The sequence below is a fragment of the Cupressus sempervirens genome, chromosome 5, assembly GCF_028749045.1.
Source record: "Cupressus sempervirens isolate cs-2001-9-10 chromosome 5, ASM2874904v1, whole genome shotgun sequence".
NCBI lineage: Eukaryota > Viridiplantae > Streptophyta > Pinopsida > Cupressales > Cupressaceae > Cupressus > Cupressus sempervirens.
Window position 1 is genome coordinate 306,660,842 of NC_143122.1, and position 17,756 is coordinate 306,678,597.

The 17,756-nt window shown below is 32.3% G+C and overlaps 1 protein-coding gene across 1 annotated transcript; it reads left to right on the top strand.

The window, feature by feature from the left end:
- The first annotated feature begins 14,678 nt into the window (after positions 1–14,678).
- Positions 14,679–17,107, top strand: LOC149555811 (aspartic proteinase CDR1-like). Its single transcript, XM_089829543.1, has 3 exons — positions 14,679–15,111; positions 15,944–16,653; positions 16,802–17,107. Exons 1-3 carry the CDS (start codon positions 14,679–14,681, stop codon positions 17,105–17,107), a joined length of 1,449 nt encoding a protein of 482 aa, XP_089685669.1.
- The last annotated feature ends 649 nt before the right edge of the window (positions 17,108–17,756 follow it).

Here is a 17,756-nt window from a genome sequence, read left to right on the forward strand (position 1 = left end):
GTTTAATGAGTCAAAGTGTGTCATAGGTCACCCTATGACCCCCTTTGAGCCATATGAACGATTCAAATATGTCCCTAGAGGTCCTAGGACCCATAGGGACATATGTCGTTGTTTAATGGGTCAAAGGGGGTCATAGGGTTACCTATGATTGCCTTTGACCCATATTACCCATTCAAATATATCCTTACGGGTCCTAGGACCCCTAGAGACATATATCGTCATTTAATGGGTCAAAGGGGGTTATAGGTCACCCTATGACCCCCTTTGACCATATGAACGATTCGAATATGTCCCTAGGGGTCCTAAGACCCCAAGGGATATATGTCATTGTTTAATAGGTCAAAGGGGGTCATAAGTCACCCTATGACCCCCTTTGACCTATATGAACGATTCGAATATGTCCCTAGGGGTCCTATGACCCCTAGGGACATATGTCATCCTTTAATGGGTCAAAGGGGGTCATAGGTCACCCTATGACCCCCTTTGACCCATATGAATGATTCGAATATGTCCCTAGGGGTCCTAGGACCCCTAGGGACATATGTCATCGTTTAATGGGTCAAAGGGGGTCATAGGTCACCCTGTGACCCCCTTTGACCTATATTACCCATTCAAATATGTCCCTAAGGGTCCTAGGACCCCTAGGGACATATGTCATCGTTTAATGGGTGTGACCTATGACCCACTTTGACCCATATTACCCATTCGAATATGTCCCTAGGGGTCCAAGGACCCCTAGAGACATATGTCATCGTTTAATGGGTCAAAGAGGGTCATAGGGTGACCTATGACCCCCTTTGACCCATATGAACAATTTGAATATGTCCCTAGGGGTCTTAGGACCCCTAGAGACATATGTCATCGTTTAATGGGTCTAATGGGGTCATAGGTCACCCTATGACCCCCTTTGACTCATATGAACGATTCAAATATGTCCCTAGGGGTTCTAGGACCCCTAGAGGCATATGTCATCTTTTAATGGGTCAAAGGGGGTCATAGGTCACCCTGTGACCCCCTTTGACCCATATTACCCATTCGAATATGTCCCTAGGGGTCTTAGGACCCCTAAGGACATATGTCATCTTTCAATGGGTCAAAGGGGGTCATAGGTCACCCTATGACCCCCTATGACCTCCTTTGACCCATATTACCCATTCGAATATGTCCCTAAGTGTTTGAGGACCCCTAGAGATATGTCATCGTTTAATGGGTCAAAGAGGTTCATAGGTCAGCCTATGACCCCCTTTGACCCATATGAACGATTCAAATATGTCCCTAGGGGTCCTAGGACCCCTAGAGACATATGTTGTCATTTAATGGGTCAAAGACCTATGACCCTCTTTGACCCATATGAATGATTCTAATATGTCCCTAAGGGTCCTAAGACCCCTAGAGACATATGTCGTCGTTTAATAGGTCAAAGGGGGTCATAGGTCACCTATGACCCCCTTTGACCCATATGAATGATTTGAGTATGTCCCTAGGGGTCCTAGGACCCTTAGAGACATATGTCGTCGTTTAATGGGTCAAAGGGGGTCATAGGTCACCCTATGACCCGCTTTGACCCATATGACCAATTTGAATATGTCCCTAGGGGTCCTAGGACCCCTAGGGACATATGTCATCATTTAATGGGTCAAAGAGGGTCATAGGTCACCCTATGACCCCCTTTGGCCCATATTACCCATTTGAATATGTCCCTAGGGGTCCTAGGACCCTTAGGGACATATGTCATCATTTAATGGGTCAAAGGGGGTCATAAGGTGACCTATGACTCCCTTTGACCCATATGAATGATTCAAATATGTCCTTAGGGGTCCTAGGACCCCTAGGGACATATGTCATCTTTTAATGGGTCAAAGGGGGTCATAGGTCACCCTATGGCCCCCTTTGACCCATATGAACGATTCAAATATGTCCTTAGGGGTCCCAGGACTCCTAGGGACATATGTCGTCGTTTAATGGGTCAAAGGGGCTCATAGGTCACCCTATGACCCCCTTTAACCCATATTACCCATTCGAATATGTCCCTAGGGGTTCTAGGACCCCTAGAGACATATGTCATCATTTAATAGGTCAAAGAGGGTGATAGGTCACCCTATGACCCCCTTTGACCCATATTAGCCATTCAAATATGTCCCTAGGGGTCCTAGGACCCCTAGGGACATATGTCGTCATTTAATGGGTCAAAGGGACCTATGACCCCCTTTGACCCATATTACCCATTCGAATATGTCCCTAGGGGTCCTAGGACCCTTAGAGACATATGTCGTCATCTAATGGGTCAAAGGGGGTCATAGGTCACCCTATGACCCCCTTTGACCCATATGAACGATTCAAATATGTCCCTTGGGGTCCTAGGACCCGCAAGGACATATGTTCTCATTTAATGGGTCAAAAAGGGTCATAGGTCACCCTATGACCCCTTTTGACCCATATTAACCATTGTAATATGTCCCTAGGGGTCTTAGGACCCCTAGGGACATATGTCGTCATTTAATGCGTCAAAGGGGGTCAATGCTTGACCTATGACCCCCTTTGACTAATATATATTAATAATATGCATATTTATTAATAACACACAAACACACACACACACACACACACACACACACACATATTATGTTATTATATTTAATAAAAACATTACGTTATTATATATATTAATAACATATATATATGTTTTACGTTATTATATATATATATATTAATAACATACATATTAATATAATAATATATATGATACATATTATATATTTATATTTAATATATTACATTATTATATATATATATATTATATTATTATACATATTAATATAATAATATATATTAAGTATTATATATATATATATATATATTACATTATTATATTTAGTAAAAACAATAATAATATAAATTATATTTATAGATTGTAATAAGATTAACATAATATATTATTATATATTACTAGATTATATCTTATATTTTTACATTACGTTATTATATATATATAATATATTAAAATACGTCTTTACATAGTAATATAAGTGAAATAATTTATAAATCATAAGTTATAATGTTTAAATTCAATTTTCCCTCCAAAATGGATTGGGATTTGAAAATTTCCCACCCGCAGCATATCAGATATTCGATTAGGCTTGGTATTTACCAAGCCTACTCGGTCAACCCAAAAGACGTGTTTGAAGAGGGTTTTAGTGATACTCAGACTTCGAGTAGCCGTCTAACAATTTTATTTTGATCGAAATTGAATGAAACGAAAAGGGTTTTTTAATATCGCTCTCTAGATTTTATCAATATAATTTTTGTCAAATTTTGAGTTCGATAAGTATTTATTAGTTAATTATCAATGAAGATTATTTTAAAGTGCTGATTGACATACTGATTGAAAAATAGCTATAACTTTCAAACGGTATAACATTTTTTAAATCTAAAAGTTGTGTCACATTCTATACTTCGCCTAGTATAAGAAAAAAAATAAAAATAAAAATTTGGTAAAATTTTCTATTAGTTAGGGTGGTCAGACACGGGACTTTTTTTTCTGAAAAAGTTTTGGTAGAAAATTCATATTTAATTATTTATTTAGAATAAAAATACTGAAAAATATGGGTCACATCCGAGCATGAGTCTACTTTTTATATCTATAATTATATTAAAAAAATATTACGATTTGATTTTGATTAAGGTGGTCAGACATACACCTACTTTTTATTTTTACCCTGAAATTTTCTTAGTACCGCATTAAAATTCAAACTTTTGACCAATTAATTTTTTTTTTCTCCTAATAAGGCCTAGTAGTTTAGAAACTACATTCAATTTCCTACAGATTATTTTCTTACAACTTTTTGATATAAAGTCTATAACCACTTCAAAATTATGTGTCAAGTTGACATAAACCTGATTTGCTGATTTTTCACTGCCACTTAAGGCCATAGTTTGGTACACCATGATCCTGCACATACCCATATAGGAAACCTAATATGTATATGGGCAAGTGTCATCACATGAGTCAACTCTAAGGTTACCCTAGAAGTCCCTCAGGACCCCAACCCCTTAGTGACTCTATGTGGCATCAATAACGATGAGGTAAGGTTGCAACTAGCGAGGTAAGGTCACAACCAAGAATCCTCTCTACTCTCATCCTAGCTTGTACTAGCCCTCAAGACATAGGCAAGGTGACAAATCGTCTCTTGTTAATTCATTTAACCCCATTAATGAAATTGTTATCACTTATTAAGACAACTTACAATGCGTTACCCTGACAGTCTCTTTAGGGCTCTAACCCCCATTGCAAGCCACTTTCCAACATACACATAGATAACTTACTCTAAGCTCATGAAGTAAATCTCATAAAATCATAATAATCACACCGGTCTTAAACAAGCAACTGAAAATCACCAAAAGATAACAAATCAAACCCTCAAAGGTTACATCAAGAAATCATAACACAAGAGCATCACATAGAAGAATTGAGTCTCACAATAGAAACACATGTAATAACAAACATAACATAAGTCTCTAAAAAAATACTCACAACTTTGCGCCTTTGGTAAACATTCCTAACTTGGTTGATTACGAGGTTTCCCAAAAAAAATTGTCACCAGAAAAAAAACACATCACAAAAGACATTTAAAGGACGTGTAGTTTTTAGCCATGTAGCTTCTGACATAATTTCATAAAGTTTGATTTGAGTAAAAGTTTTTGTTTTCATTTTCATAGTTTTTCCAAGTTTAATTCAATCATGATACCATCCCCATTTTTTAGGGCGCCCATTCCTATTTAAACTATACCTTTATTCAATCCCCAATAATAATCATTATTATTTATCCAAGAAAGTAATGATGATATTGTAAATTGGTTATTATAAAGAAACTCTCTTCTCACAATATAATTAGTATCTATATAACCTATGTTTTTAAATAACATTCAATATTTAAATATATTAAATAATAATTACATTTAATTAATCAAATTTAATTTAAACTTTTAAAAACTAATATTTAATTAATATTTAGATTTTAAATATAATTAAATCTTATGTAAACTAAATTTAAAGCTAAATAAAATTTAATTTTTAATTAATATTTAAACTAATTATAAATAAATATATATAATCTTTTTAATAAAAAAATTAATATAATATTCCCTTTAAGAAAATTACTGTTGTAAAAGGCAACATTGATGCCTTGGGCATACTATGTGTTGCCTTTGATAGCCATGGTCTCTTTTTAATAATCATGTGCGACCTTTGGCTAGTAGCGCGGGGGTGGGGTTAGTGGCCCACCCCCTCAAAATTATTTTAATTATCTATTTATTTATATAAAAACTAACAACATCCCCTTGCCTTCCAAATACGAAATCTAGTTAAAAGTTACCATGGTAATATTTATTTACTGTGACCTAACTATACACACACACACACACACACACACACACACCTTTTACAATGTATATATCATAGAGAAATTATTGACAACTAATTTAATTTAATTAATAAAAAATCTTTCTTCATTTTTGAAGTTGTACCCATGAATTAGTTTTCTCAATTTGAGCATTTTCAAATGAGGGTTTCAATCTCGTTTTCTCCTAGATGATTTAACATGAAGGAACAATCATTTCTCAAACAAGATTTTCAATTTCAACAAGATTCATAACAACAATATTATGTAAACTTCCAAAGATCTACCATAGTAAATTTTCTTTCTTGCAGACACAAAGAAGACAAAAGTTTTCGAGAGATTTTCTACAATGGGTTCCTACAAACCTTATCTCAATCTAATGCTAATAATCTAGTGACCCTTTAAGCTTACAAAATTCTTGTCTTTAAAGAATTGCATAAAATTCTTGTCTTTCAATTGTCAAGTTGCTCCTCTGAACCTGTGTGTGGAGAAATGAGCTAAAATCTTCTATTAGAGGCCTCTACACCTAGTTGGGGTTTATGTTTTCCAAATGATCTCTCACTTTATTAATTTCTAATTTTTTTATTTAAATAGATCTTTCATGCACACTTAGTACCTTTTATTAAAAATAATACTTTATTTTATAATACCCACTTGTTTTAATTTAGCAAGATGATTAGAGAATACTATTATTATTTTAACTAAAACTATTATTTAAATCTCATTATTTGAAAATAACTTTTAAATTTATTATGATGTTAAATTAAATAATTATAATTATGCCAGCTTTAGCTTTAGCAATTTTAATTGCTATTAATTCTAAGATTAGACTTTTTAATTAAGTCTTTTATTTAACCAACTATCTATTAATTAAATATATATTATAATAATAGGCAAGGGCCTACAATGCAACACTAAATTGTGAGCCTCTCATTTGGGAGGTCTCGGGTTCAAATCTACTTGAGATTAACACATAATCATAATTAATCTTAACAATAACAATAAAAAATAATCTAGGCTTCGGCCAATTACCTATATATATATATATATATATATATATATATATATCCTTCCTAAAAAATTCCTTTTAAATTATTTATTTAGTTAATTCTCTTGGCTAACTAATTAAACATGAAGCCACAAAGTACACGACATACTCAAAAGAACCTCGACAAAAAGGCAAATTATAAAAATCAAATTGAAGACTTAAGTTCTCGAATTCATGTCACCTTGATGAATTTTGAAGGGTAGAGAAAACATATACTTTTCCTTCACCATGGGACAAAATAGGTTTAGGGTTAGTATTTGGACTTGCAAACTATCTCCCCTCTTTTACCATTAAGATACTACGATAGGACATGCTCATTCTGGAAATTCAGGGAAGTCAATGCCCAATACTTGCAACTTGTATAAAAGATGAGCATATATATATATATATATATATATATATATATATATATATAATACTTCTAAGTTTATTATGATGTTAAATTAAATAATTATAATTATGCCAACTTTAGCTTTACCAATTTTAATTGCTATTAATTCTGAGATTAGAATTTTTAATTAAATCTTTTATTTAACCAACTATCTATTAATTAAATATATATTATAATAATAGGCAAGGGCCTACAATGCAACACTAAATTGTGAGCCTCTCATTTGGGAGGTCTCGGGTTCAAATCTACTTGAGATTAACACATAATCATAATTAATCTTAACAATAATAATAATAAATAATCTAGGCTTCGGCCAATTACCTATATATATCCTTTCTAGAAAATTCCTTTTAAATTATTTATTTAGTTAATTCTCTTGGCTAACTAATTAAACATGAAGCCACAAAGTACACGACATACTCAAAAGAACCTCGACAAAAAGGAAAATTATAAAAATCAAACTGAAGGCTTAAGTTCTCGAATTCATGTCACCTTGATGAATTTTTAAGGGTAGAGAAAACATATACTTTTCCTTCACCATGGCACAAAATAGGTTTAGGGTTAGTATTTGGACTTGCAAACTATCTCCCCTCTTTTACCATTAAGATACTACGATAGGACATGCTCATCCTGAAAATTCAGGGAAGTCAATGCCCAATACTTGCAACTTGTATAAAAGATGAGCATATACACACACACACACACACACACACACACACACACACACACACACACATATATACATATACATATACATATACATATACATATGTATGTATATGTATATGTATATGTATATGTATATATATATATATATATATATATATATATATATATATATATATACATATACATACATACATATATATATATATATATATATATATGTATGTATGTATATGTATATATATATATATATATATATATATATATATATGTATGTATGTATATGTATATATATATATATATATATATATATACATATATATATATATACATATACATATACATACATACATACATACATACATACATACATATATATATATATATATATATACATATACATATACATATACATATACATATACATATACACATACATACATATACATATATAAACAAGCAATGGCAAGGAGTGGTACATTGTATACATTCTAGCTCATAGGTGACTACTACTCCCTCCCTTAACCACATTAGATACACCAATCAAAAGTAAAAACAAACATATGCACCGTACACATGCAAGTATGGGGTAAGTATCCATAATCTATATAAAACATCATCATGAGTCTAATAGTAAAAATTATATAAAAGTGTTTAAACATCATCACATGTATAAATAAAAATCATAATAACACATGAAATATCTCAAGTACAGAGTAGCTCATCAAGTATATGATCAAAACATGTAAATAGTGTGAACAAATCTAATAACCAAGTACCACTAATCAAATCACATAAGCATGAAAACTGGCCTAAAAGAATTCAACAGTATAACTAAAAACAAATTGGGGTAGGTACTACAAAACCACCACTTGTCATTTGGATGCCTGCCTATCAAGGGATACTCTTTAAACATATCAAATGTGATATTTTGAAATATTTATTATCTAGTAACCACCACCACCACCAATAGCCAAAGTGGAAGATTCCAAGAATATGTCAAGAAGATGCTACTAACATTTTTCAAACTCCTTTGTTAGATTAAACCTTAAGATTTGGCCAAATGATTTATCAAATATTTAGGTTGTATTAAAAGAATATATTCTCCTACAATATTTACAACTATAGTAATGAAAAATTGAATTAAATATATTTTTGGTCGATGTGAGACTGCCCTTAGACCATGGATGCTCTCATCATTAGTTCACCAATTTTATGGTGGATTTTAAAATCAATCTTATTAATCTAGATGAAATCTATCATGTATATGTTGATGATAGGTGAAGCAATCAAATTAGTTTCTTGCTTTCATGGGTCATTATTGATGGATTAGGACCATTCTTAGAGAGGATTGTTACATATTCTCCATACATTGTAGTAAGTACCAGAGGCACCACTTTAAATGTCTATGTGCCTTCCTTTCATCCTGACCAACTGCATTAACCCTACATAAGTTTCATTTTTGTGTTTCATATGACAAAAACATTTCACACATTTAAGTATCAAATGTTGTGAAATCTTTCTCATCTTACTCATCCTCATCCTTCACATAATATGTTTCTTCTCAAGTGTTTGTTTTATTTGGGACCATTAAAATTTTATGTTCAACTTTTTTCATTATTTTGCATGTCTTTTGTAAAATAATGATCAAGATGGCCAACTTTGTTTAAGTAATGCCCATCTCTACCATTACCAACCCAATTGTAATTTTGATTTATCAAATTCACACACACACACACACACACACACACATAGAGAGAGAGAGAGAGAGAGAGAGAGAGAGAGTTTGTCTAATTATGGATGCTAAGTTTCTAGGACAATACAACCCTTATAAAAATTTGTGAAATATTAGAGAAAAATATATTTAGTCATGCAAATGGTTCTATTATGAACTCATATGCTTAAGTTCATTTAATGCACCAATTAAAATATTCATCCCCTAAATGTAAATGACATGATTAGATGCATGTAGATGATAAAAAAATGCAATTGTATGCATTGAAATGCAAGAACAAAACAAAAAAAATTACAAATATGTGTTTACAACTAGTTTAGGGGAAGAATATGAAATTTGAATTTGAACATTTACAGTTTTGAGGGTTATATCCATGAGTGTGCAAGGTTAAATCTTGTACTTGTAGGATTGATTTGAGACTAAAGAGATGTTAGAACCAAGTTGTGCTATAATATTTACAAATCAATATGCATGGGTAGGTATTATGAATTAGTAATCAAGCAAACATATCAAAGTATGTGTATATATGGATAAATTGGGGGATATATGCACAAAAATGGGGGGCAGTAGTTGTAAAAGGTAATAGAAATATGTGTTCATAGAGGTAGGATACAGTGAAATGTGTAGGAGTATGTGCAAACAAGAATGCAAAATAAACCAAACTCCATACACACCTTTCTTACATTCTATCCAAATTGGCCAAAAACTAAACAGAAATTGATATGGGTAATGCAAATGTCACCATTAAAATCATATTTATCAATAGTGGTTCATAGAAACTTACCTCTCCTATTTGTGAATGATTTACTCAACACTTATTATATTTATATAAATTTTATACTAATAATAATTTCTAACTATTAGGACTTCATGTATTATGTTACCTTAAAATATATTTAATCATAAGCTTATTTCATAATCAAGCCTTTTTTACCTATTATTTAACATACATTTTGAATATTTATTTATTTTTATAATATTCTCTTACATTTTATTAATTTTTCTTAGAACAAACAACAAACATATATGATATTAAAATAATTTAAAGATGCTTTGCAAAATAAAATTACAAATAATAATTAAAATTCTATATACATCAAAGGAAAAAATATAATGTGGATTTTTCTAGTTCAACTTAAGAAGAACAACTCCTTCCAAGTCTTCTTCTTTAGATCATAGTTTGATAGCTTCTTACTTTGGCTCATTATACTTACAAAACACTATGTGGGGACCCCGCTCCAATTTTGCCTATTAATTCATTTTTGCACCAAGATTTTTTAGCTAGTCCACCTCCCTCTTGTGTGGGTTATCTCTAGGGGGGTAATGATTGAAGCGTTTTCCTTCCTCTTTCCTCATTCTAAGTATTTGGATAGTGTTATGTCTTAGGTGATTGTTAAAAGAAAAAAGGATAGAGCTATTTTAAAAATCAATTTAAATTTCTCATATTTGGGTTAAGGGTGTGGTGGTTGTTGGGTCAAGGGTGTGAGTATTAATATGCCAAAGCTAAATGTATAGGTTGCTTATCCTTTGGTGTTGTGTGTTTTTCTACTTGGTTGTGTGTGAGTGGTAGCAAGACTTTTGTATTAGGTTTTCCTATTATCTAATTGTACTTATTTTTTTAATTTCTATGTTGATCACTTCATTGTATGGGAGTTTGAGCCCTTTTGGTGCAGGAGCACCTAGCCATCATTTAATTAAAAGAGATCATAATTGATTATTTAATGATTTATGTTCATTCATAACTATTTCAATGGTATTCTATGTAATAGAATCCAATTGAAAAGAAAAGTTGTAACGAAAATGTAATGTTGTCCACATTTTCATAGTTAAGGTCCTAATTGGTTGAATATGTAAAAAGTTGTAAAATGACCCTTGAAAGGATAATAACCATGTAAAAGGTTATTAATTGGTCATTTAAATATGTCTTTAATGTTCATGCAAAGTCATGTCATCACATTTGTCAAAAGTCTCAAAAGTTGTCAAGAAGGTGAAGAGTTGCAAAAAATGCAACAATGTAAAATTGCATTAAATTTGTAAAAGGAAGTCCAAAGGTCATAGATGGCATTTGTAAGGTCTAAAATGGCCAAGAAAACTATAAAATTCATTGTAAGGTTGAACCAAATTAGAATGGAAGGAAATAGTAACATTTGAACAAATCTAGAGTGATATTAACTTGTTGTTTTGATTGATTTTATAGTTCTCTTGTTCTTTTTAGGCTTTGTACATCCATGTACAACATGAAAATGATGTATTATTGATATGGTAGAGTAGAAAAATGAATAATCCTTCCATTGCTTTTGGTTTGAGTTTATTTCATTCAGATTTGAGAAAGTTATGAACATTTTATGTATGACAATTTTTTCAAAATTTCAAATTACAGTCATATTGAAGCAACATTTATGAATACTTAATTGATGTTTCAAGGGATGAAACTTATATGTTTGGAAAGAGGGATAAGTTTTGAAAATTACAGTATCCCTCTTTCCAAAAATATAAGTCTCGTCCCTTGAAACATCAATTAAGGATACTTTATCCCTCTTTCCAAAAATATAAGTTTCCTTCCAAAAAAATAAGTTTCATCCCTTGAAACATCAATTAAGTATTCGTACATGTTGCTGAACAATATGGCTGTAATTTGAAAATCTAAAAAAATTGTCATCCATAGAATGTTCATAACTTTTTCAAATTTGAATGAAATAAACTCAAACCAAAAGCAATTGAAGGATTATTCATTTTCCTACTCTATCATATCAATAATGCTTCATTTTCAGGTTGTACATGGATGTACAAATCTTGAAAACAATGAGAGAACTATAAAGTCAATCAAAACAACAAGTTAATATCACTCTAAATTTGTTCAAATGTTACTATTTCCTTCCATTCTGATTTGGTTTGACCTTATAATGAATTTTATAGTTTTCTTGGCCATTTTAGACCTTACAAATACCATCCATGACCTTTGGACTTCCTTTTACAACTTTAATTCAATTTTGCATTGTTGCATTTTTTGCAACTCTTCACCTTCTTGACAACTTTTAAGACTTTTGACAAATGTGATGACATGACTTTGCATAAGCATTAAAGACATATTTAAATGACCATTTAATAACCTTTTACATGGTTATTATCCTTTCAAGGGTCATTTTACAACTTTTTACATATTCAACCAATTAGGACCTTAACTATGACAATGTGGACAACATTACATTTTTGTTATAACTTTTCTTTTCAATTGGATTCTATTACATAGAATGCCATTAAAATATTTATGAATGAACGTAAATCATTAAATAATCAATTATGATCTCTTTTAATTAAATGCCACTTTTCAAAACCCTCTTTTATTAATTCCTTATTGTTTTGATTGAGCAAAATGCTCGTGAGCAAAGTTATGAACTAGAAGGGTATAAGGACCCCAAAACTTTACACATCAAGAAAATTGACAACAAATATGGAACAAAGAAAAATAAAAGGGTCAAATGGACTTTAACCAACAAGCTACATCAGGGGTATAGAGGACCAACAAAAGATTTTGGTGGGAGCTAGGAGTTGAGTTGAATTGGAAAGAAACTAAGTAAATAATCAAGGTAATTTAATATCAGACTCCACCAATGGTCTTAAAAAAGGGATTAAATGAGGGTGAACTGTCTTACCCATGTTTGAAGGAGAAATTTCAACCAAAGGACTCTCAATCACAACTTCAAGTTCTCTTTTACCCTTGCATGAACCATCAATCTTACCAATGCAATATTTCCTATTAGAATCCAACACCTCATTGTAACGAGGCTAAGTACATTCCTCATTGGATGTGATGACCTCATTGGAGTGCTGATTTTCATGAATATCTTAGCATAACAACAAGAAATGACCAATATTAGTTGCATGGGTCAAGAGGTCTCATAACAAAGTTCATGTTCCCAAACACTCAAACTATTAGTTTATTATATTTGGGCTTTAGATACATAGAAAACTTCATGGCAAGAGGTCTAGTAGAAAAGTTTACTTTCATGAATATATTGATGTAACAAGAAGAAATGCACAACATCACGGAAGTGGTACAATAAAGAGGTTTCATAGTAAAGTTCCATGTTTCCCAACTCCCTTGGGCACTATGTAGGTTGCCAATCCTTTGGTTAACTATGTTTTGCTATTTGGACGTTGTGTGTGAGTGATTGTGAGACTTTTGTATTAGGTTTGTCTATTATCTATTTTTACTTATTCTACTCCCATGTTGACTACTTCATTATAAGAGAGTTTGGGGCATTTTAAAACATTATTTTAGTTAGTTTTTTTACCAAGGTAAACACTTTTGATTGTGGCTATGATTTGGATATAAGTTTTTAAAAGGCCTCAAAAACTTATACATTAAGAGCATCAACAAGGAACACATAATAACCAAAAAGCTACATGGGAAGGGGTGTTGGAGGGGGCAACAAAGACTAGTGAAAGATTTTGGCTAGAGCTAGGAACAAACCAAAACCAACAACAAAACCGACCAAACAATGAAGGTGATTTGAAACCAAACTTTAACAAAGGTCTCAAAAGTGGGGTTGTGTGAGGATGAAATTCATTCCCATACTCAAAGGATAAATCTTAGCCAAATGACTCTCGATCAAATTTTCAAATTTTTTTTAAACATGTACCATCAATCTTACTATGTGATGACCTTAACACAACAAAAAAATGACTCAACATTAGTACAACATAGACGACTAATGAACAATTCCTATTCCCAAACACTGAATTGACTTTAAATATTCATTAAAACCTATTTATCTTTTAAATTAAAACTTATAAGACAGACTACTTTTCTGTAGATAAAAATCACATTAATAAGCTGTCCACGTTACTCTAGATAAAAGTGAATTTTCAGTTTATTTTAAGAGCGCATAAATGGAATGCTCATAACAATTAGGGAAAGGAAAATGATAAACTATAATAAAGTTTCCCTGGGAGGAGACCAAGTCTGTTTATATATCACGAAGAAGATTTCCACCATAAACTCCAGTGGAAAAAAACATTTGCTACACTATACCAGCTTTGACAACTAATTATAACTTAATTGAATTTTTTGTTTTTTTTTTCGAAGCCTAATCATGCGGCCTACAAATTATGTGAAATAAACTTGCTAAATCTGCAATACATAAAATTTGCTGCGAAAATTTCATAACACAAGGCGTTCAGAACCATAATTCTGATATTCCCAGTATTTCCTCAGCAATTTCAATCATAGAATTTCTCCCAAAATTTGTGCACTGTCAATCCTTTGACACGACGTTGTCTTTGAGTTTAAAAACGTTATCCTTATTTATCTTACAAAATGCACTTCTGAAACTCTATAAATTCCCACCACCCTTACCATCTTTCATTAGAATACACATTTCCTTGTTAGTGTTCTCATATAGGCAGAAACAGGATTCGAACCTTTGTCTTTTAGGAATTATGAAGCAGCATGTCCTTCTTTGTCTTTCAGTTTTACCATTGTTATTATTGAATATGTCAGCCCATTATTCCTGTAATGCAGTTCCTAATGGTGGGCATGGATTTATTTCTTTGAAGTTATCATTGCTTCACAGGCTTTCACCCTCTTCTCCTCTTTATGACCATTCATTAGACCCCATAAGACAGTTTGGAGATGCCATGAAAAGAAGTGGGAATAGGGCTGCTTCCATATTCCCCAAAGATGATCTTTTCGTCAACAAATTGAGAAATGACAATAATAGCCAAGATGGCAACTATTTTAGTCCTCTGAAGGCCTCCACTGAGGGGGACTATGTTACCACTCTCTCCTTTGGTACTCCTCCACAGACCTTCAAAACCATCTTTGCAGACACAGGAAGCACTCTCATCTGGCTCAAATGTTCAGCTAACCAGAGTAATCTTTATGCCTAGCCTTCATTTGGGTTATTAATATTTTTAAAGATCTAGGAAAATTTGAAGAAAATGTTTTGTTATTTTGTTTTCTTTACAAAATTTAAGATTTGGTAAAAGTTTTGTGTTAATGATATTAGATTTCTACAGTCTATATTGCAGGTTGTAATTAGTGATTGTAGGAGATGGGTCACAGAATGTGATTTGAGATGTTGATGCAAAAACTATCATTCAGTTGAATCCAGAAGCAATTACAATGACATGGAAAAGTATAGTTTTTGTAGAAAAAAGATTCAAGAAAATATGTTGTTAGACACTTTTTTCTTTGAAATTAGGAAAATAATTATATTCATTACGAATATTTAAAATTTTCTTCTTGAATCATTTGCCAAGTATTGCAGTCAGTTATCTTATTCATTACATACAAAATAATCTCAATTGTCATTTTAAGATTACATGTATTTTTGTGAAGATTTGCATAAGGTATTTTGATATGTACAATGTGCTGGTTTTTCATGTAGGATTCAGTTATCTGGTGCAATGATTACAGTCAAAGTACAATTTTACACTTATAAAAGTGGTCTTTCTTAGTTTTTCAATTAGATTGAGTTATTGCTTTCTTTTCATCCATCTTTTATATCACTCTTTGTGATTTATCATTAGAATGAAGAGTGTTAGATAATGATGGATCGCCAGCACTTTCATCCTGATGATGGAATGGAGAGCGTAATGTGCAATCTTGATGAAAACAGCAATAGCACAATTGCATCTGAAAACAAAGAACAACATTAATGGATTGTGGAAATTCGATATCACTTACTTATTTGTGTTTGCAGGTATCACCCTTCCAGACTCTTCTCATGCACCTCAACACTTCTTCAGCTCAAGTGAATCAGAGACCTTCCGAAACCTCACATGTGCCAACTCCATATGCCAACAAGTGCAACAAGACACTGGCACACAGAGCTGCAACAATGCCACATCATCTTCGTCCTGCACATTCCAGTATGTCTACGCAGATATGTCAGGTGCTATCGGCATCATGGCCTTGGATGTTCTGAACCTTCCAAAGAAGGTTCAGAACATCCAAAGGAAGAAAAAAGGCCCCAGTGATGTGGCATTTGGCTGTGCCTTGAAAACTAAAGGCGTTGAAGGCGATGGAGGCGTAGGCCTAGACAGAGGACCCTATTCTCTAGTGTCCCAGCTAGGCCCCTTGATTGGCTACAGGTTTTCCTACTGCCTAGTCCCCACCGCCTCCAATGTCTCAAGCTCCATATACTTTGGGAGATCTGCAAACATCTATGGCAATGGGGTGATGCATACAACACTCCTTCCACCCAACAAAACAAGAAGAAATGCATATTACATAGATGTTCAAAGAATTAGCTTGGGAGGAAGATGGGTACCCATACCTTATGAAGCATTTCAGGTCAGAGATGGCCTTGGAGGGACAGTCCTTGACACTGGTACTACTTTCTTGCTTCTTGCTACACCGGTCTACAAAGCAGTTATGATTGCCATTGTTTTCACAGTGCCATACCCTCAGGTAAGGGTTTGAATGGATGAGTTTAAATAATAATATTATTATGTGTTAAGTTCATTCAAAATCTCCAACATGAAAAGCTCACAGGTTATGGTTGTATTGTAAGCTCTTGCACTATCACCGACTTATTTTGATCATTATTTTTACTCAGGTTTTTTTCCCGAGCACCATGCAAAATGTACCCTGTTATGACATTTCTAGCTCCCAAGGTGCTGAACCAGAGCTTCCCAACATGGAATTTTATCTCCGAGGAGGTGCCAAGCTTGATATTCCATGGCAGAATTTGTTCTTTTTCATTGAAAAGAACGTGGTTTGTATGGCTATGCAAGAGTCCCCTGCTGGGATTACAGATTTGACTATAATTGGGAATTTGGCTCAGCAAAATTTTCAGTTTGTTTTTGATTTGGAGAGGAGCAGACTCCGGTTCACCAGAATAAATTGCGCTGAGGTTCAGTAAAGAGCTGAATGGTGAAGTGGATGATATACAGTAAATAAAGTTTGTATGAATGTATTAGATTATACGAGATATGATCTTAATTGGAATAAAATCAAAATTCAATAATGCTTGACTGTCTGGCTTCCCAATTTTGTTGGTTTTATCTCTTTGTTTCCTTTTTACTGAGAAGATAGATGAAAGCATAATGCGATATAACTCGCTTTCATTTTCTGTTTTTATTTTCAATAAAAAACTCTCAGAGAAGATGCAATTAGGGGATAACCCACTACAGTAAATTTCTTTTATATATCACCCTAAAAGGTGGAAATATTGGGTGAGTAAATTCACTTATAACGACATGTCATTGTCTATAAATAGATCAAATAATTAAATTGAAAAAGTATATAAATAAATGAAAAATCTAAATCTAATGTTTTGAAAATATTGAATTTTAAATATATTAACTTTTAATATTAAATAAAAATTGTTAATATATTTTAAAGCTTATCTTATCAATAATATAATTGAATACTTATTTAAAAAGTAATATGGTTGAAAATGAAATATTAACAAAAAATAAAAATTATAAACATTTTATAATTTTTAATTATTTTAAAAGTGTAAATTTGTAAATACAATTTAAATTGAAAAATTAAAGTAAATAAAAAGT

Coding starts and splice junctions, on each gene's coding strand:
- LOC149555811 (XM_089829543.1), top strand. CDS start 14,679: ATGAAGCAGCATGTCCTTCTTTGTCTTTCAGTTTTACCATTGTTATTA. Junction 15,112..15,943: donor CAAATGTTCAGCTAACCAGA/GTAATCTTTATG, acceptor TTGTGTTTGCAG/GTATCACCCTTCCAGACTCT. Junction 16,654..16,801: donor TCACAGTGCCATACCCTCAG/GTAAGGGTTTGA, acceptor ATTTTTACTCAG/GTTTTTTTCCCGAGCACCAT.